Consider the following 19,842-nt stretch of genomic DNA (forward strand, 5'->3'; position numbering starts at 1 on the left):
TATATATTATTATAGAAAGTAATACTAAGTCTAGATAACAATATTAAATTATATATTATATTCCTAATATTTTATATAGCCTTAGCCATAAGGATGGTTAAATCTTATAGTTAATGTATTATTAGTATATACCTAATATAGGCTAGATACTATAAACCTATTATAAAGCTTTTTCTTAATAGAAATAATATATAATATACCTTCCTATAAGAACTAAAGCTATCTTTATTATTATCTATTAAGATCTATAAGGTACATAGACCCTTACTAAGTATTCCCTTGGCTGATAATAATCTGTATATTTTAGCATGTTTTTTCTGGCTCACCCTATTGGCCAGTTATCTTATTGCCTACCTGATTAAGGCTCTTCTGCCAGAATTCTTGGCAGGCAGTGAGGATTCTAGCCATTCAGGAACAGTCTAAGACCTTATAAGGCGCTAAAATAAACAGATTATTATCAGCTAAGGGGATAGCTAAATAACTTAAGCCTTATATTATAATTTAAAATTAGATAAAAATGGTAAATAACATATTATACTTATATACCTAGTATATATTAGAATAATATAAATGCTATACTTACCTTATTTTACTTAAATGTAACTAGACTTTAATATATCCATATTTTAGTTTATAGGTAAAAATAGGAACTAAGACTAATTTAATCCTAGTTTTAAAGAAATACCTGATAAATCCTTTAAATTATATTAATATATACTAAATATAATATAAGAAGATAGAGAATATAAATAAGGCTTAGGTATAAACTCCTTTATAGATTCTTTTAGTTTATTATTAACTAAAAGATTATTATATATTTATTTAGCTACTTAGGCTAAGTATTAAAATATGTAAGGTTTAACCTAATTATATACTTTATATAGACTAACTAGCTCCTTATAGATAAATTTATAAATGAAATATTTGAGCTTAGTAATAGGGTTTCTTAGCTTTATTATTACCTTTTTTCTATAAAAGTTTCAGCTAGGTAATTATAAAGTTACTAATAATATAGTGAGAAAATTAAATTTAAGAATAATGTTTTATTAGCTTTTATACTTTATATATAGATTATATATATATATGTACCTAATAATATAGACTAGACTAACCTTAAATAATAGCTATTTAAATATATCCTAAATATTAATAGATAATATATTACTAGGTAAAGGATTTTATTAATAGATAAAATATAAAACCCCTTTATTATTAGTTTTAGGGTATTTGGGAAATAATATATAGTTTTTAATATTAAAATCTATGATTTTTGAATAATTATTACTACTTATAATAACCCCTTTTTAGTAATTGTATTTTATAGATACTTAGTATATACTTAGTATAAATAGTCTTAATCTATATAGACTTTGCTTAGGCCTATTTAAAATAATATATTAATTTTGTCTCTAGGTTTAAGTAAATAATTATTATTTGTTTATCTATATTAGGTCTACTACTTTTATTATTCTTATTATCTTTATTATTTATACTAGGAAATAAGGTTTATATATATAGTTAGTATACCTTAAGTAGGATACTATAGAGTAAGAAAAAATATTATCTATTTCCTATTATATTATTTTAATATAGTTAATATAGAGAATAACATATTATAAGTATATTAAAAGCTAACCTAAGTTTTAGTACAAAACTACCTAGTACTAGTTCAACCTGGGCTTAGCATATACTAACCAGGCCCAGCTCTAACCAGACTGAACTTTTCTAACTGGGGTGAACTTTTTTTCTAACTGGGCTCAACTGTAAGCCCATATCTTAATAAATTAATAATAATCTAGTATAGACCTTATTATTAAATTAGTAAATAAAAAGAGAATTAGTTTTAAAATAATAATTAGCTTAATAATGGTCTTTAATAATATCTTACTAATATTTATCTAGTATCTTAATAATTAAGGTTATTATATTAATAAGTAAGGTAATGGTAAGGTAAAGCCTCTTATTTTATTAATAATGGTATCCTTAATTACCTTTTTAAATATTTTTATTAGGTTAATATTAATACCAATAAAAGACGTAATATTAAATTATAAATATTTTAATAATAAAGACTATATAATTATATTAATAAATTCCTTTATATATAATTATTAAGAACTTATAAGAATTAAATAAGCCTATATACTAACTTATCTTTAATAGTCTTTAATAACTTTTTAACTAAAAAAAGGGCTTTTAAATATAATATTATTATAACTAAGTTAGTACTTGTTCTTTTCTTATTTAGCAATAAAAATCTATAAAATTAATAAAAAATAGTGATTTTAAATAAATAATATAAGGGTACTATACTAAAGGGGTTTATAGGTATTATTAATTTTCTTAAAACCCTAACTTATAAGAGAAATTTTATCTATATACCTAAACTAGTACTATTTACCTTTTATATATTTATTATTCTTTAATATTACCTAATTAGGAAAATAATATTATATTTATAGTAGTTTATTACCTATATTATATTAGTAGAATACTTCCCTTATAATAGGACTTAGGAATGTTCTACTTAGGTTGAAAGATAATCCTTTTTTGGGAAGGAGGTACTTATAATAGTTAGTACTATTTTATTATTATAAGCTATATATAAACTCTTATTTAAGCCTAATAAGGTAAGGTAATATAGTACTTAGGACTAGGGTAGTATTAGTAGTTGTTATGTGCAGGTCTGACAAAGTCGCTTGTTGGTTCCTGGATTGGTCATTTCAAAGAGTCAAGTCTATTCTGGATCAGGTATCTAGAATAATAAAGGTCTGGTATTATATGCTAATTATATAGATTTATAAATAGCTGACTACCTAATAGATAAATATAATAATAAGGGCCTCTCCCTTTAGGTCAAAGAGTAATAAGAATAACTAAATTAGAGGTATGCCTACTAAAGCTATATAAGTATATTAATAGTAGTTTACAGTGTTATTAACCCTTTAAATAATTAATAAAATATAAACTTATATTAAATATAATTAAAAGAAAGGTTAGATATAAGAATAAGAATAATTATCCTTTTATAACTCTTCATTATCTTTATTTATCCTTTATCTATCCTATTATCCTTAATATTTACCTTATAATTATTTTAATAAATACTTTATCCTTCTATTATCTCTTTCCTGTTCTTACTAGTCATTATAATAGATAATATATATGATTTCTAGTTATTAATATCCTCTATATCTATAGTTACTTATCTATACTATGCCCTTTGTCATATGTTTTTATAGGGTAACGTCTCATCATGCATTGCTGTGTTGGACAGCTTCCCTTTCTGTTGGTCCGTAACAGTAGTATATAGTAATAACTAACTATAGAAGCATATAAGGCTAAGAACTCCCTAGAATTAGTAATCTATTCTTACTCAATCTTACCCCTATATTCCTCTTACCTTATTTATATATCAGCTATTATGATGGCTAAGTTGTAACACCTTTTTTTTACATACCAGCCTTCACAATTATTACTAGTCAAGAAAGCTTATAGTACTAATTCTACCTCCTAATTTATAAAGATTAAGTCTCAGAGTTTATATTAACTAATAAATATTTTAAAAGCAGACCCTAAGGTTAATAAGTTATAAATAAACTATAAGTATCCTAATAGAATACCTGCTAGAATAGTAGAGCTTATTGAGGTCCTAAATAAGAGTATTCTTATTAATAAATCCAATGACTCTAAGATATCTAATTTATCTAATAGTAATACTAATTTAGGTTTTTGATAGAAAGCGAGGTAATGGAGGAAATAATCCCAAAGGGTCAATATAGTGTAGCTAGAAAGAGGTAGTTCTATATAGCTATATATAATTATATATAGTAAAAAAGGTAAAGTAGATAGATTATTTTTACCTTTTTTTTTATTTTCTCCTTAGGTATCTTAGTAACATTAGGTTAGGCATATTATATATAAGGTACAAGGTAGCTACTTAGGTTGTAGAAAAAGGTCTTCATAGCAGTATGCACATGCATGCTGCTACAAGACCTTGTTGATACTGTACTACTCCTAAGTTATTTCCAACCAAAGCTGCCGTCCAAGATGAGCTTATGCACACATATGGTGTGGTGTCCCTAAGTCACATGGGTGGTGCTAGGGGGGTGTACTGCCTAAAAGTATAGAAACGTTTGTCTTTCAATTGTCTTTACCAAATTACACGAAATGGGATCCGAGCAAGAGCAATATTGGTAGTATTATTAAACCAGACTGTGTAACCACAATTGTGACACTTGCCTGGTAGGCTAGCAGCCCAGCAGAAGACAAATTTCATGTGTCACTGGTCACTCACTTTGGAGCCTTCCTTTTCTTCTTTCCAGAGCGAGTGATAAGTTTTGGATACTCGTTTGGCACGAAGTTGCTCTTGGCAGCTGCATCCTCATCGTGCATAGCCTCTTCCAAGGTTTGAGATTGCGTATTGGCTGACTGCTTCTTCTTCTTCTTCTTCTCTTTCTTCTTTACCAAAGTTCCGTCAGCTGGTATGCCACGGGGATTAACTCGCTCTGATGCTCTCTGCATTTCCAGCCGGAGCCGCTCCACTTCTTGCATAGCTCTCATCATCTCAGCGTCATCCTCCTCCCTTGCAGCTTCTTGGACAGCTCCGGGGCTTAATCGATAATACTCATCGAGTGAAAGATGTCCAAGCCCGCTTGAATCGACTTGCAGAAGACTTCGTTTGGTTTTGCCTATGTCGTCGATTTCTCGATTCCTGGCTGCGGATGGAGGAGATCCATCTATTCCGAAGGTCTCGTCGGTGGCTACCTCAACCTTTTCTGTACGCGAACGATGCTTCCTTTCTGTGCGTCGGTCTTCAATAAATACGGAAGAACTTTTTTGCCCGCTGTCAATGGCCAAATCGATAATGGGTATTGAATCAATGTCAAGCTCCTCGCCATTCGAGGCAGTGAAAACTTGGTGAAAAGGTGTAGACCTGCCCGAAGACTCCCCATCATTTCCGATGTAGAAAGGATCATCTCTATTGCGGTCCCTTCGTTCCATTATCCGCTTTGCAATACTGCCAGGCTCTTGAGGCGAGCTTCCTGAGGTGTCTTGATAGAACTGTGCCCGTTGCGTTTCTGATTTCAACAAGGATTCACGCTGACTGCCAATCATTGAGGTATCTCGGACATAGTAAAAGTCTTGAAAGTTTCGGTGATCACCAACCTCAAGCCAAGAACTGTTCGAGACATTGAGGATTTCCTGGAGCTTATCATTCATCACCCGATCCAAATCAAGATTCTCTGGCAAAGGAACTTTCCTCTGTGCATTTACAGCAACAGGATTGAGCTCCAGCCCAGAAAAGAGACTGGGGATCACCGACGTAAGTAGAAAAGGCAGCTGCCTAAATTCAGATGACCGAGAATTTATTGCTTCTTTCGTTAGGCGCAGAAGTTCGAGAAACTCAATAGTTCGTTCTTGCACATCCAGATCAGGATGAGTCGCCAATGCCTCAAGAAAGCTAATAATTCGCGTAAGTAAAAGAGAACATTCACCCTGGCGCGCTGCGTTCCAATCATGATAACCGGAAATCAAATGCAAGAAAACCTTGGGTATTGCTTGAAGATAGAGTGACAGCGTTCTCCCAGGAAGCGAGATGTTATTTGCAGCGATTAAGTTATGAAGTGTGCGGTCAGGAAATGCGAGAAATTCCGCATACTCTCCGACCACCCATGCTGCTGGTCCGAGAATGCCAGCACTAGCGGAACTCATCATGGACAAAGGATTGGCGTGGTCGTCAACAAAAAGAAAAGACTCTGCCGCCCTCGTCGCTTCCAACCGGACACTCTTCACGCGAACTGCCACATTGCGGATTTCTGCTCCGATTCTTGAGGCAACGTCCGCATCGCGCGCAACTCGGGCTGATAGATGCTGATGCGAATCGGAGAAACTTCCAGTATTTGATGGCGGGAGAAGTCTTACCAATTGTGTCAGAATGTTCACATACCACTCAAAGTCAAGTATATCCGAGTAGTTATCATGAGAACAAATGTCGAGGATTCGGTGGATAATTTCGTTCCTATAGTCATGAGGTAGGGGGGGTGCATGATGGATCTTTCGTTCACTTGGTCCTAATGTTTCCCCAGGGTCATCACCACCGACGTCGGCTGAGGGTTTCAATTCCTCCACGGGCATAGGATCAGCAACAGAATTTGAGTCCGGAACCGGGGAATGTTCAAGTTGCGCAATAAGACGATTGACCACCAATTGCAGGGTCTCACTTGAAACCATCTGTACAGCGAGCTCGAGAGCTTGTAGGCGAATAGAGATATCGGCGTCATCTAAACAGTCCATGATCACATCTTGCTGCATAGCCACTAGGGCTGGGTGTGATAGGACAATTCTGTTGAACGCAAGCAGTGCCACGTACTTGACTGTACACGCGCCGTCAGACCTGGAGTCAAAAAAAAATTGTAAGGAGACTCACGGTTTGGATCAGCATCCATGGCTATCATGCCTCGTAACTTTGCTACGCAAAGTCTTGCAACTTCATTCCCTTCTTGAATTCCTTCAGCTTCGTCAAGGATTCCTCCTTGGATGATACCATTGATACATTCATAGAGTAAAGACATAGCAGTGGTTGTTTGGATGATATCTGTTAAAGGACGAAGGAGTTTCCGAACCAAACGAGGTTCCAAGGGCGTCAGAGTAGCAAACTAGCGGTTGGAAGTTAGTTGCTTTCTTGATAGGTATGTAACCGGCCTTTACTGACAAGTTTTATTATTTTTATAGCCATCCAGTTGTTCCCACCATCAACAAGTAATTCGAAAAACCTGGGTGCCAAAGGGAGGAAGTCGTGCGGTCTTCTCCAACCGAGTTCACATACAACATTGATAACTGCAGCTGTGACACTACTGTCTTCCTGGCCATCCATTAAACGTTCTTTGATTTTTGGCCACGCCAGCCTTAGTGCTTCAGGGTAAACTAAAGCAAGCCTGTAGAGACTGACGACCGTTTTTTTTCGAACATTTGCACTCGAATGCGTGAGGCGTGGTAGAAGATCTGAAAGTAAGGACATGGCAAGAGAAGGCGTGATGATGTGTGGCAGTGTTGTAAGCGGCAAGGATAGATTTAGTACAGAAGAAGAAACAATGTCCTATACGCACGTCAGATAATGAAGGAGTGGCGGAGATGTAGCATATTCGACAAACCTTCTTCAGTAGATTTGTTGCCAGCATCAATACTTCTGTATCCGCTCGAAAACTTTGTGCCGCCGCCAGATAGCCAACCCTTTTCTGTAAGTATTTGGCAGAAGACATGACTTCAAGAACATGAAACGACGCCCAAGACATGTCGTATCCGAACATTTCGAGGTATATGAGCTTTAAAAGAGCGGTCGCCTTTTTGTCTGTCGAAGATCAGTCATGAGTCGAACGATGGAAGAGAAAAACAACGAGGATTGCGAACCCATATCCTGTGACTTGATTTCAATCTTGCATTCCTTAAGGCTGTTTTGAATATACTCGGCCTCATTGCCCCTATGGTTTCGCAGACCTCTGATGAGGTCGTAAAGAGATTTTTCGAACCTGAGAAGCCCCATGTCAGTATCATCATGGTCAATAAAACAAAGATCTTACATTGTTGATGTGAATATACTGTGTCTCGCAGAGGGAACCTGAAGAGAATCCTATTAAATCCTAGACGGTGATAAATTCATCACCAATTAGGCAATGCCTTTTCACGCCGCAGTTTAATAGATGTGGGTATTGGGACATGTTGGCCAATCCTCCCCGCAATTCCAATTTGCGTCTCAAGAAATTTTCATACGAATGACGGCTGTCGATATGCATGCTTCATCCTTGCACAAAAGCCTTCCCCACTGGTAGTTATTTGATGTTTGAAGTAGGCTACCTAGGTAATGAGGCATTCGTCTCCAATGACGATAGTCGGGGAAGGTCTGAAATCCTCGGGTGACGCATGTATGCAAGGACTCGGCTGGTGTTGAAGCAAGATCTAACCTTCCTAGGTAGGCAGTGGAGTTAGGTGCTCCATACTTCACCCCGGTTGGTCCACCCGAGTAAGCAGCCTCATGAAATGCTGTACATCTTCTGTTCATAATAAATGAGAGAGCAGCATGGCATCTAAGCTCGGACAAAAGACATAACCGTGGTGTATTTTTTTTAAAAGAAGATTCCACTTCTTTCAGCCATTTAACCTAGGCGAAATCAATAACCATATCTCGCCGCATTTGGGGAGTATTTGCCTAATCGGTGGTGTTAAGCAGCCTCTGGGGCATCTGCATACTTGCTCCAACGAATTCCTGCTTCTGCTCGTCATTGCTTAGCAGTCAGTCTTGAAGCCGTATCATAGGTAGGCAATCCATGTTAAACTATACCTTTCTTCAAGGTTCATAACTTGTGCCAGACCCTCATGCTCCTGCAATGGCGAATGTCTTAATGAATTCGGACCGTGGTTTGGATTCGTCAAACCCAGGTGCTGCTCTTCGTCTATCTCAACAAGCACCTGTTTTCTTGAAGAAGTATCATTATCCGCCGCCTGCTTTTCCTTTATCATTGGCTGCTGCTTCAGAGAATGCGGATCAATGGGGTACTTTTGAGCAACTATTACTTGCCTGTCTGCGCACCGGGGATGACAAATCCGCGCATCTTTGCCTTGACCGACTGACGGAACGTTTTGGTGTTTCCAATGAAAGAATCATGGGTTTAAGAGGTCTCTATCAGGAAGCTACTGCAAAAGACATGGCTTCTTTAGAGAAAGTGCTCTCGGAATATGAGAGGATTCTGTCAGAAAATCCAGTGAATGTGGTCAGTTTCGGAATTTACGACTAGCGTTGCAGGAAGTGCATACTGAAGATATTATGATAGCCTGTTCTGAAACGCCGAGTCGCCATTCTGCGCTCAATGTCCAGAGAAGAGGACGCCATTTCTGCGTTGGTGGAATTTCTTGAAGCCTTCCCAACAGATGCAGAAGCCTGGTGTGAACTTGCCGACTTGTACCAGGCTCAGGGCATGAGCTCACAAGCAATATTTAGCCTCGAGGAAGCACTTCTTATAACGCCCAATTCCTGGAATGTACGTGCGGCCACTTTGGATTCTTTTAACTGAATTTATCTAATCCAAGCTGGCGAACAGCTGCATGCGCGTCTCGGTGAACTTCTTTATATCTCCGCGATTGCGTCAGATTCTAAGGCGGTCTTACCGGGTCTTCTCGTCATGTCTATACGACACTTTTGCAGGAGTATTGAATTGTGCGACGATTACTTGAGAGGCTTATACGGATTGATACTGGTACTTCGCGTCACTGCCCTTTGTCCCTCTCTTCCCGTTTAGATATCGATTTTCGTTGTACTACTGGTACGTCATTATTTCTGGGTTCTCTCTTTAACTGAAATGGTTTGTTCTAGGCCTCCTCGTTCCTCATCGAGCACTTGAGTGTCCAACCTTCCTCTGCAGCCTATTCAACTAAAGAAGAGGGAGTGCCAGCGAAGGAAATTCTCGAGAAACTGAACGACATGGCAAAACAAAGGCTGCGCAAGCTTGTAGAGTCCCGGCTTTTGGATTCCGAAGATGACGTGGAGAAGCAAGCCGAGCTCATCGCAGCACAAGAACTGCTCCAGCGAAAGAAATAACTGTGTTAATATTAATCATATTCTTGATACATGCTTATTTTAAAACTCCCCACTTTGCGATCCTTGGCGACAGATAGTGAAATTCCATAGAAACATTTAAAAAGTTCACAGGGATTTATGTTCACTCTACGAATCTGTGGAGATGACCATTTGGCGATGAGTCCCGAGTTTTGTACATTGTCTCGTACGCGAAATTTCTATAGACGGCTGGCAGTTCGAATATTTTGGCGATCATGGTATCTGAATACTGCGCATGATTGATCATTGTCTGCACAACTTAGACAACAATAAATCTATATATGGCTATTACAAGGCAAGGGAATAAAATGTTCTTTAAAAAAGGCATGCGCCAATTAGTACCTAGGTAGCTTGGTTATTTCTAGTATCAACAACTCTAAAGCTCTAGTTGTACCACTGGTGAGCATTTCACCCCAAGTGACCAATCTAGTACAGTATCGCATTCTTGAGCTATGGGGTTCTGAGACAATGAGATGCTTTGTGATGACATTACAGCTAAGAAATAGGACGTACTACTGAGCTGTTTCTGATGCAATAACTCTCTACTCCCCTCCTCTTCCCAAAAAAAAGGACATTTAAAAGTCATGATTTTCAAGTAGAAGGTACTGTGGGAAATGTGATTATCTTAGACAGCACAGGCCTGTAATAATAATACAGGGAATAAGAGGGATCCAACAACAGCAGCAGCTTTGCAAGTGGGGTTATATTCCTTCTACTGTATCATCACCCGCTGCAGCAGTCCACTGCCACTTATCACTTTCAGCGACCGGATTTTTATTAATGTGGAGCAGAAAGATAGTAGTAACCCTTCCATGAGAGCCGCTTTATGAAGGCATCCTTGGACGCTGCAAGTCAAATCAGGCAGACCATTCCTAAGCCTTCCAAACACTTTTTAGCGATCCATATCACCTCATTCGAAAGGATTCTTTACTAACCATCCAAAGAGAAAGACCCTTGCATCGCTGCTAGTCCTTAAGTTTGTCTAACCGGAATCGAGGAATCCTCCTGAGTCTCCAAGGCTATATTCTTAGGTTCTTCTTAGCAAGCTTTTAAAAGCTTTCATTCCTTTCTTTTCACTACCTAGGTACCTTACTTCCTGCATATCAGCCACTAGCCATGATTAACGCATGATGATCATTGGTCAAATTTCACATTCTGAAATACTACTATTGGGTTCTTTGGGCAGCAAGACGAAACTGGGGTCGACACAGGCATTGACACAGGATTGTTGGTGGCTCCATACTGACAAAGTACTCCATACTTCAAAACTAACTAATATTAGACTACTACCGATCTAATTAATGTATGTAATTCTTACTTCCCCTCCCTGCCTCCCTGTGCCCAACTCCGCCGCCTAGCCGAACAACTTCTGATGGTCAGGCACTGAGGCACATAATGTTTTTGCTTCCTTCTCACCGTCTCCATCCAAAATCTGGCCAAAACAGGAACACAAACAATAATATCTGTACTTTGCATCGATCTACGTGTCTAATGCTCTCCGCTAAGGGGGCCTACTGATCATCTTCACCTCTCCAAAGTTCATAATAACTTTTAACAATATTACTTCATATCTATTGTTGACATCCATCCACTGATTGTCCAGTCACACTTAATGTCATATTTCATACCACTTGTCCCCCATCCAATTATGAAGTTTGGGTGATAAATTCCCTAGTATATTGCGTCTACTTCTGTCTCTATGCAATTCATTTGAACCAAAGTGTCTATCTTCAGTGTACTGGTGAAACCACCAACCGAACAAGAGCTGTCGATCAGACATTTATCACCAACAATATCCCTTTTTCCCCTACGATTTCTCAACAACAGAGGCGCTGCAGAACTCCTAGAATCATTTCTGCGCCATTATCCATGACGTAAGTACCGAGCCAAATATAAGTTTCCTTTGCTGACGACTGTCCTTGCTGATCAATGACTCCACCAGGTTTGACATCACAATTGATCGTACAAGTCCCCACGATTCAGATGATGCGTCTCTAAGCGACGAGGAAGGCTCCTCGGGCGTTCAGGTCTCGCCGCCGTCAGTTACTGGCAGTCACGATGACCAAGACTCGTATGATGTTGGAGGCGAGTGGGCGCATTTGCGGTATCCTGATGAGATAAAGCCGTCCGATTCAGCCTCTAGACAGAGGACATCACGGCATAATCGCAATACAATTCACAATTCGCGATCCAGATCAAGTCGTCGTTATTCCAGGCGAGATATACTCCCGGAGCGGGAATCCCTCTCGCACAGGCCAAGGCGCCACCATTCCCCCGAGTCTCCGGAAAGTGTGGACTCGGCTGAAGAATTTGTGGGCACTTACGCACGGCCACCACCGGATAGGCGCTACTGGTCATCTGTGGCTCCGGGACCAGTTGGTGGATATGCACACAGCTCATCTTCGGGACCCTCGTACAATGTTTATCCCCATGGAGGCATCCCGCATGTCCCTTTCGGACATACCGGAGGGGCTCATCCTCCTTCTGACCAACTGGTGAGGTTTGGTCACCTGGGACATGTGGGTGGTTCTACACAATACGGGAACCCTTCACCTTATGGATATGGTCCACCACCATATCCTCACACACACACAGCTTCTGTACCTCCCTTTCTTGGCCATGATCATCATCCTGGACACTCAACACATCACTTGCATCACCAACAACCGCAGCCTCGAAACCGGAGCGGGGGACATAGCTCGCCCCAGCCGCCGCCGTCACATCCGGTCCCTTCTCATGGCAATTCACCTTATGGAGGACCACCGTTTGGTCCCCCAGATCTCATACCGTATGGCGCTGGCGGTTATTTCCAATACAATCAAGCGTATCCGGTAGTCCCTGGTGGGATGGTTCCTCCGCAGTATTTTGGACAGTTCCCGCATTTGTCGTCTCCGCCCCAGAAGCCTACCACTCCTCCAGCACCATCCCAATCAGACACGGCTAAAGACGATGCCATTGCAAGACTGGAAAAGCTAATCCTAGAAGAACGGACAGAGCGAGAGGCAAGAGAAGCTGCGCGGGAGGCGGCCCTTGAAAAGGCTGCCGCGGAAAAGGCTGCCGCAGAAGAGCGGGCTGCTGCAGAGAAGAAGATTGCTGACGAAGCAGCAGCAAAAGCCACTGCTATAGCTAAGGCAGAAGCCGAGAAAAAGGCCGCCGAAGAGGCTGCTAAAGCAAAGAAAGCAGCAGAAGAAGCCGCTGCCGCAGCTGCTGCGGAGGCGGCAGCAGCAGCAGCGGCGGCGGCGGCGGCGGCAGCGGCAGCGAATAACCCTCCTCCGGAAAAGAAAAAACCTATCAAATTCAAGGACGCCGTTGGCAGGAAATTTAGTTTCCCTTTTCACTTATGCAACACGTGGCAGGTAAGTTCTGTATTCTCCCAAGTGTTAGAAGGCTTTGTCTCATTCGTATCTATGCCGTCAACAGGGGATGGAAGAGCTTATTCGTCAAGCTTTTCTCCATGTAGAGGTTATAGGACCACATGTCGCTGAAGGACATTATGACTTGATTGGACCTAACGGTGATATCATACTTCCACAAGTTTGGGAAACTGTGATAGAACCTGACTGGACCATAACGATGCACATGTGGCCAATACCAGAGAAGCCAAAAGATCCTGACCCCCCTGCACCCCCACCACCTCCCCCTGCACCCCCTGAAGATGAAAACGCTATCGATGCGGTCGTTGAGGAGCCGAAGAAAAAGCCAGACGGGGCAGGTATGTTATCAATTCTTAGCTTGCGCTTGTCTTCTTTTCCTATTTGCTTTGGTTAGGGAAAATCTATTGACTTGTCCTTCAAGCAGCTCCAGGTTCAAAGAAACCACGTCCTCGAGGACCTGATCCTGGATCCCTCGCTATGTGGATGGCCGGTAGTAACCGGGCAAAATTGAACAAGACTTTAAAAGCGGAAAAAAAGCCTGAAATTGTGCAGCAAAACGGCGATACTTGCGGTATCATGTGAGTGAGACGAGGGTCTAATTGCCGGAAATTAGTTTGGACCAACAAATTAGGAGAAATTGGACTTGGCGATGGGTTTGAGACAGATGTCTGTCGAATAATCCTGGTCGAGGAATACCGCCCTGTCTGTATCTCATCGGGAAGGACGTTCCTTCAGTCGCTCAGATAGTTTTCCGTCTTACGGCCCGTCGCTACATGGCACATTTCAGGAGGCATGGCTTTTTCCTCTCGATGTGGTCGGGATTGGTTTCTCATGCCTCATTATGCACCAGCCTTTCCATTCAGCTGGAGAATATTCGGGAATTTTTCGGCAGAAATCGTTCTTTCTTTCTTTCTTTCTTTCTTTCTTCCTTCCTTCCTTCCTTTCTTTCTTCCAGGGGATCAAAGGACATATTATGTTGTCTACGTTAGTATTCGGTGCCGTCGGATGTATGATTTCACTGTTGATACCCCTTAGAAGGAATTTCTCAGGCAGTCATGAAGCATTGCCTGGGAAGGTGGCCATGTCGTTATGATTATGTTCTTTTCTTGTAGTCATCGTTGTCTATTCTTGTGCTGTTTCCTCTCACTCCCTCCCTTGCTCCTGAAAATTTACGATTGCTAAACTGTGTCGTTTAAATTACGTATTGCCGCTTGGGTGGCTTCAAGTGTATTAGGGCGCAGCTCAACTCGAATTACACTAGACGTTTGATTGGGGGCAAGATGTGAGGTTGGTACTTCAGGCCATTTGTTGACGTCTTGTCTCCTTGTGCTCTCCAACTTATCTAATAACCGTGCTTTCTGCTATCAGAGGTCACTAGCTTCAGTAACCTGCTTACAGACCATGTCCAACAATTATTTCACAATGGGGGATCGGTGAGGGGAGACAGTTCCCAACACCTTGGAAATCCCCTATATTGTGAAGCACCGTTTTCCGTTTGTACACGCTATCATATAGCTATAAAAAAAAGGCAATATTATATATATAAGCATATCATACTAAATTCATATAATCTTCTTGGCCCCTATTAATAAGGTATATATAAATTGGGATTGCCTCAATTATAACCAAGAGATTATATATAAGGCCATTGGTAAGGGACATATATTAGGAAGGGAGACAAATCATTCTTGATTCATGAAATTATTGTTCTACCTATTAAACTATCCTGGCTATCGGTTCTGGAGGGGCGATTCGAACACCCAGCTCTAATACCAAAAAATCATGACTTTACCAATTCGTCTACTCTGAATACAAATATAGGTATATAATTACTTCATACAAATATCACTAAGGGATAGTAGTAAGAACCATAGTAAGGAATAAATATAGGCAGGAGCCTGCCTAGAAAGTAGACCATAATAAATACTGCATAATATAAGAAATACAGTAAAGAGAATACTATAAAGAATATGAGCAGGGAGCGTGCCTAGAAAGTAGATAATAAATACTATATAACTTATACAGTAGGCTGGCCTTAGAGCCAAGAGTCCTGGGCATAGAATAGGCATTTTCTCTTCAAAGTCAAAACCAGTCGAGTGAAGCGAGACCTGGAAGGCTTGTCCTATATATTCCTTTGGGCATTCTTGGAGCTTCATTTTCTGCGGTTCATTATAATTTTTATCTCGGCAAAGCGACATAGATAAGTCGGTTAGATCAGGTATGAATAATTCATCATTACCATCATTGGCAACAACTATTTTCTACGGTTGCTGAATGCTGGGTTGAATTAGTGCAGCTCTCATGGAAAGAGAACCCGTCAGTCTTCCCTAAAATTATAATCAAAGACACTGAAATTTATTGACAATCGTCAACCTGTCTCCCGATGGGGGACGAGAGGCTTCCAATCCTTCATAGCTTCATCCGCCTCATCATCAAGAAAATTCCCCAAAGGACCTCCGCGTCTTCCGGGTAGGTGAGGTGTCTTGTTGGTTTCTATCTTGTGGGGTGATTCAGGATCTGTGCCTTTCAAACTCGGCTGATATCCAAGTCTCTCGTTTGGGGAGGAGGCAGGTTTTTTGTCGACTCTAGCGGGAAGAGGAGGTTTGTAGTCTTGAGTTTCTTCCAACCCCTCGTGATGGTTTCGTGCGTCATGACCCTGAAATTCGGATGAGATCTTACCAAAATTATTCCTCGAGTTCGCCTGAATACTCAACGAAGCCGGCTTTTTAGGTATTGGGGGTGGCAACTCTCCTAGACTTGTTAACAAATCGCCGGATCTTTGTGAAGATACGCTTCTATCATTCGAAAAGCTCTGCTTGCTCTCTATGTCACTTTCCAATGGCGTTGTCTGTGTAGTACTAGGCTTCGCAAGCCGTCTGGGAACTGGAGGCTTTGGTGGAGTTTTCCCTGGGAGCGATGGGTTGAAGTCCTGCCCGCCATTTTCTTCCGATGACTGTTGCAACGTGATCCAATCAGGTTCGGCGCTTGGAGAGAAAGGATTTGATTTTCGATATATGTTCGGAATCTGTCCAGGTCCTGGGGGCTTGATGGTTGACCTGACATGCGAACCTGATACCTGTCAGCCAATTGTGTGATTCTAGAATGAACCAGGTCTTCCGCATTCATACCCTGGTCAAGCCACCATTTGTGACGATCTGAACTGGCCGGAGGGAATCCAGGTGCAATAGATCGATAACCAATAACCTCCTCATCTTCACTATCCTCGACAGTGGATTTCGCGGTCAAATCGCCTATTTCATGGCGGCGCTTCTCGTAAAGAAGGGAACTCAGTCGATCCTTTGTCTGCTCGTCAATAATACTTATTGTGCAATCAAACAAAGCCCAGACAGGACGATGATCTGAGAATTTCAGATCTGCCACGCTATAATGCCTTTGTCTAAGGTTCGCCCCTTTCCAAAGTATCCGATCACACCACGCAGGTATACGAGCTTTTTCCCTGGGAAGAATTAGAACTGCTTAGACTGGATAGAATGATATATCTTACGAGGTATCGTATTCATCAGTGCCTATGTTGTACTTATAAGTCGGAGGAAATCTGATCCGGCCTTCAGAGTAGAACGGAAATGTTCTACCTGCAATCATTTGTAGGTTCAACTGCGAAAATATCAGCATTCCAAGTTTGATTTTCGGGTATGGGCTCGATTACCTGATCATTCTCATACAGCTTGTCGTATTGTTTCTTTTGTATCAGTTCTCTTACTTTCTGATCGCTAAGGCCTATGCGATAATTGAAATCGCCCAACCATATGATTGTGTCGTGATCTTCAATAGACTTGTTTTTCTGAAATCTCAGACCATGGCTTATTGTTGCGTAGTCTCTGTTTCTTTCGTCATAGTTTGCAAACCCGGCGGCAAGATGAGCTGTGACGAAGCACAGCTTCGTATTCGACAGCTCAAGACGGATGGCGCATCCACCCTTATTACCTGCCATTCCAGAAAGACCAGTCTTCATTGCATTGGTTAGCGAGTTGAGCAAAGTTCATAGAGAATGAAAACCTGCCTTTTTCACACTTCCTTCCACATTCTTTACATCTCCAAGAGCATCGGCCCTGATATATATTAGAAGAGCAGCGCCAACAAGCTGTCCACTTCTTAAGAGAACATATTTGCTTGTTTGAAATCGTTCCGAGTAGGTGTTCAGACATCTTTTGACAGCTTCTTCCCACACCATGCGCGGTTTTGGATCTGTAGACATTATCTGCTGTGGACTGAGTTCCACAATTTCTTGAAACGCGACAGCGACAATTGTCGGATCTTCTCCATCTTCCTCACGCAGCGCAAGAAGCCATGGGGATAGATCAGCAGTTGCACCCTCACTTCTCCCATTCAAATTGAAAGTTCCAACCCATATTCGTATATTTCTCACGGACGTGTATTCCGCGACTCGTCGGTTGAGCTCTGCAGCGACCATATCCTTTATAGGATCGTACAGATCAACAGATACTTGGTTTGCCAAGCGTCCCAATAAGACGTCTATGGTGTTCTGTCTTTCCTTATCTGCAAATGTGTTGACATACAGGCGCGTTGCACTCTTTCGTACGTCTGCAATCGCACCAGCAAGGGACATTTTACCGTGTCTTGTGAAGGACGACTTCAGCGCGCCAGTACCGGCATATATCTTGGACAGAGCATCGCCATTATCTGCCCAGAGACTTGAATGTCTCATCTGAAGATCAGGAACCATATAACCGCCCTGTTGAGACAAAAAAGACTCTAGAGCCATCAGACTGATTATTGTCTGCACAAGATTGGTTCTATCGAGACAATCAAGACAATTGGTCCGAAATATGCCTTCTTGTTGTAATATAACTGTCGATTCTTTCTCTTTGCCCTTCTCGTCGGACTTGGAGGTTTTGGGCCCGACACCCTCATCCGATAGAAAGTACGCAAACCCATCCAATGAGTGCTCAATGATATGTCGAATCTGACCGCTGGCTTCGTAGCCCAGTGGACCTCGTGTCTCCGCATGGAAATCAAATTCAGTTGTCCTCAAAAGACGATGTCCGAATGGTGAAGAAGCATTATTCTGTTGTCTGAGAGACCTCCTCGCAACGTGTTCTCGGAATCGCGCTGACAACTCGGATTCCCCAGGCTTTGTCTCACTGAGAAGGTTTATCACGTGTACAGCTCCATATTTCAGTTCAAGAGTCTCAAAATGCTTATCAAAAGCATGCTGCGTAGCTTCAAATGACCTGGCAATTTCAATCTTCTGCTGTCCAGGGAGAAGACCGGCTGTTTGCTCCCAAAAAATTGGCACGGACCCGCGTGCTTGCGTATAAGAGAAAGTTATGCCTGGGGGGATCCATAAAACAGTTTCAGTCTCGACAAAATTCGCGACGTTGCCATCATCATCAATACCGCGGGAATTGAATCTTGTACCCGCACGACGAGAAGACAAGCGTGAAATGACGGTTATAGTTGAGGGAAGATTTGACCGTAGCTGAGGTAAGAGAGAGATGGAAGCAGGTATCGTCAAAGTTCCAGCATAGCCTCTAATAACCGACGTCAAAATGTGGGATGAATCGAAACTCGCTCTTTCGTGGGACGTCAGACGACTACGAAAAAGCAGCAGAGGGCCAATCATGTAAGAGTTCCACAACATATCTTCATCGAGACTGTCAATGTCGAAGGTTGCTGAAGCATTGGATCTGAGATAGGTTTAGCCAGCTGTGGCCCATACGGGTATTGTTCACTTACCGACTCTGGAGGCGATCTGTGAGATTGAAATCAAGGCTGTAATAGAAGCTACCATCACTTAAGAGCCTTTTTAAAGCTAAAAACGGGTGATCCGTGACAATATCCCTATTATCATAAATGCCATCATGGTCAATTTCTTCCGTAGCAAATCGAGAAGCTGACTGGTAGTCCTCGCCGTGCTCATAATCCGATCGATTAAGACAGTCTAGAGACATATCAACGCGAATTCCGTAGAGGCTAAGGGTAATTATAGCTACATACAGAACTCGACATTGTCGATCCTCAAAATTGTCTCACCCGGTCGAACCGTGGCGGCTCTAGATGATGCAGTCACGACGCAGATAAAAACATCATTGTTTAAGGTGATGAGACCAAGGGTCCCATACCCTTCTCCTAATAGTCTGTAGTCTCGCAAATCCACCGATGAAAGGTCGGAGAAGTCAACCAGGCAGCGCGGCGCATCGCCATTGTTGGTTGCGCGTCTGGGAGCATCTATAGGCGTCGAAGTATGTCTGAGGAGTAAAATAGAATTGCTTGTAGCTAGGGCGATTGTACGACGAGGTTGATCTCGACAGAGAACACGCAGAGTAGACATTGCCTGGTCAGACCATCATCTACTGCCTGGTTTCATCTTTCAACGTATTATATGGAAATGATGATCTTTTTGGAGACTACAGCATTTGTGGATGCTGCAGATATCGTGTCGTCACACTGATAGGGGTCACCACAAAGAGGTGAATTCGATGTGGGAACTTGCACAAGGCATTGAAATCAGTTGCTCAGAGTTATATAAGATTAACCAGCAGACAGAGTGGAGATTATAAAGTGGGGATTATTATCATTATTATTATCATTACGGACTATTATGAAGCAACCTTCGGCTTTGCATGGCTCGGGTAACCGTACGGAGCTCCGTACTGTGACTTGACGTACGGAGTACTTTAGGTACTTGATCTGCAGGGCCCGCCATTCTTATTGATGCTGACTCAGCGCATTGTCTGCGCGAAAAAAAGTTCCTTGTCGCCCCATCAGATTTAAAGAAAATTGAGCATATTGTCCACAAACATCGGGCAGGGAGAGTTATCACTGTATTTACAGTCACATGGTCCTTATCTATTTCTTCTCCTTTGGGAAAACGAA

At 41.3% G+C, this 19,842-nt stretch overlaps 4 protein-coding genes across 4 annotated transcripts; 2 read left to right on the forward strand and 2 right to left on the reverse strand.

Annotated features, from left to right (window-relative positions):
* Positions 1-4,293: 4,293 nt before the first annotated feature.
* On the reverse strand, positions 4,294-7,414 carry VTN77DRAFT_9827 (uncharacterized protein; the record flags this gene model as incomplete). The annotated part of the gene is made up of 5 exons (XM_069426476.1): positions 4,294-6,377; positions 6,431-6,659; positions 6,716-7,099; positions 7,155-7,351; positions 7,411-7,414. The coding sequence occupies 5 exons, from the start codon at positions 7,412-7,414 to the stop codon at positions 4,294-4,296; spliced, it is 2,898 nt and encodes a 965-aa protein (XP_069273600.1).
* Positions 7,415-8,384: 970 nt separating this feature from the next.
* Positions 8,385-9,592, forward strand: VTN77DRAFT_9828 (uncharacterized protein; the record flags this gene model as incomplete). Its single annotated transcript, XM_069426477.1, has 4 exons — positions 8,385-8,768; positions 8,829-9,035; positions 9,096-9,251; positions 9,368-9,592. 4 exons carry the CDS (start codon positions 8,385-8,387, stop codon positions 9,590-9,592), a joined length of 972 nt encoding a protein of 323 aa, XP_069273601.1.
* A 1,887-nt stretch (positions 9,593-11,479) lies between these two features.
* VTN77DRAFT_9829 (uncharacterized protein) lies at positions 11,480-13,566 on the forward strand (the record flags this gene model as incomplete). The annotated part of the gene is made up of 4 exons (XM_069426478.1): positions 11,480-11,484; positions 11,553-12,966; positions 13,031-13,322; positions 13,406-13,566. 4 exons carry the CDS (start codon positions 11,480-11,482, stop codon positions 13,564-13,566), a joined length of 1,872 nt encoding a protein of 623 aa, XP_069273602.1.
* A 1,786-nt stretch (positions 13,567-15,352) lies between these two features.
* On the reverse strand, positions 15,353-19,297 carry VTN77DRAFT_9830 (uncharacterized protein; the record flags this gene model as incomplete). The annotated part of the gene is made up of 7 exons (XM_069426480.1): positions 15,353-16,053; positions 16,113-16,441; positions 16,490-16,599; positions 16,652-16,951; positions 17,006-18,653; positions 18,703-18,907; positions 18,964-19,297. The coding sequence occupies 7 exons, from the start codon at positions 19,295-19,297 to the stop codon at positions 15,353-15,355; spliced, it is 3,627 nt and encodes a 1,208-aa protein (XP_069273603.1).
* Positions 19,298-19,842: the final 545 nt, after the last annotated feature.

Source organism: Rasamsonia byssochlamydoides (assembly GCF_041956645.1).
Source record: "Rasamsonia byssochlamydoides strain NRRL 3658 unplaced genomic scaffold VTN77scaffold_96, whole genome shotgun sequence".
NCBI lineage: Eukaryota > Fungi > Ascomycota > Eurotiomycetes > Eurotiales > Trichocomaceae > Rasamsonia > Rasamsonia byssochlamydoides.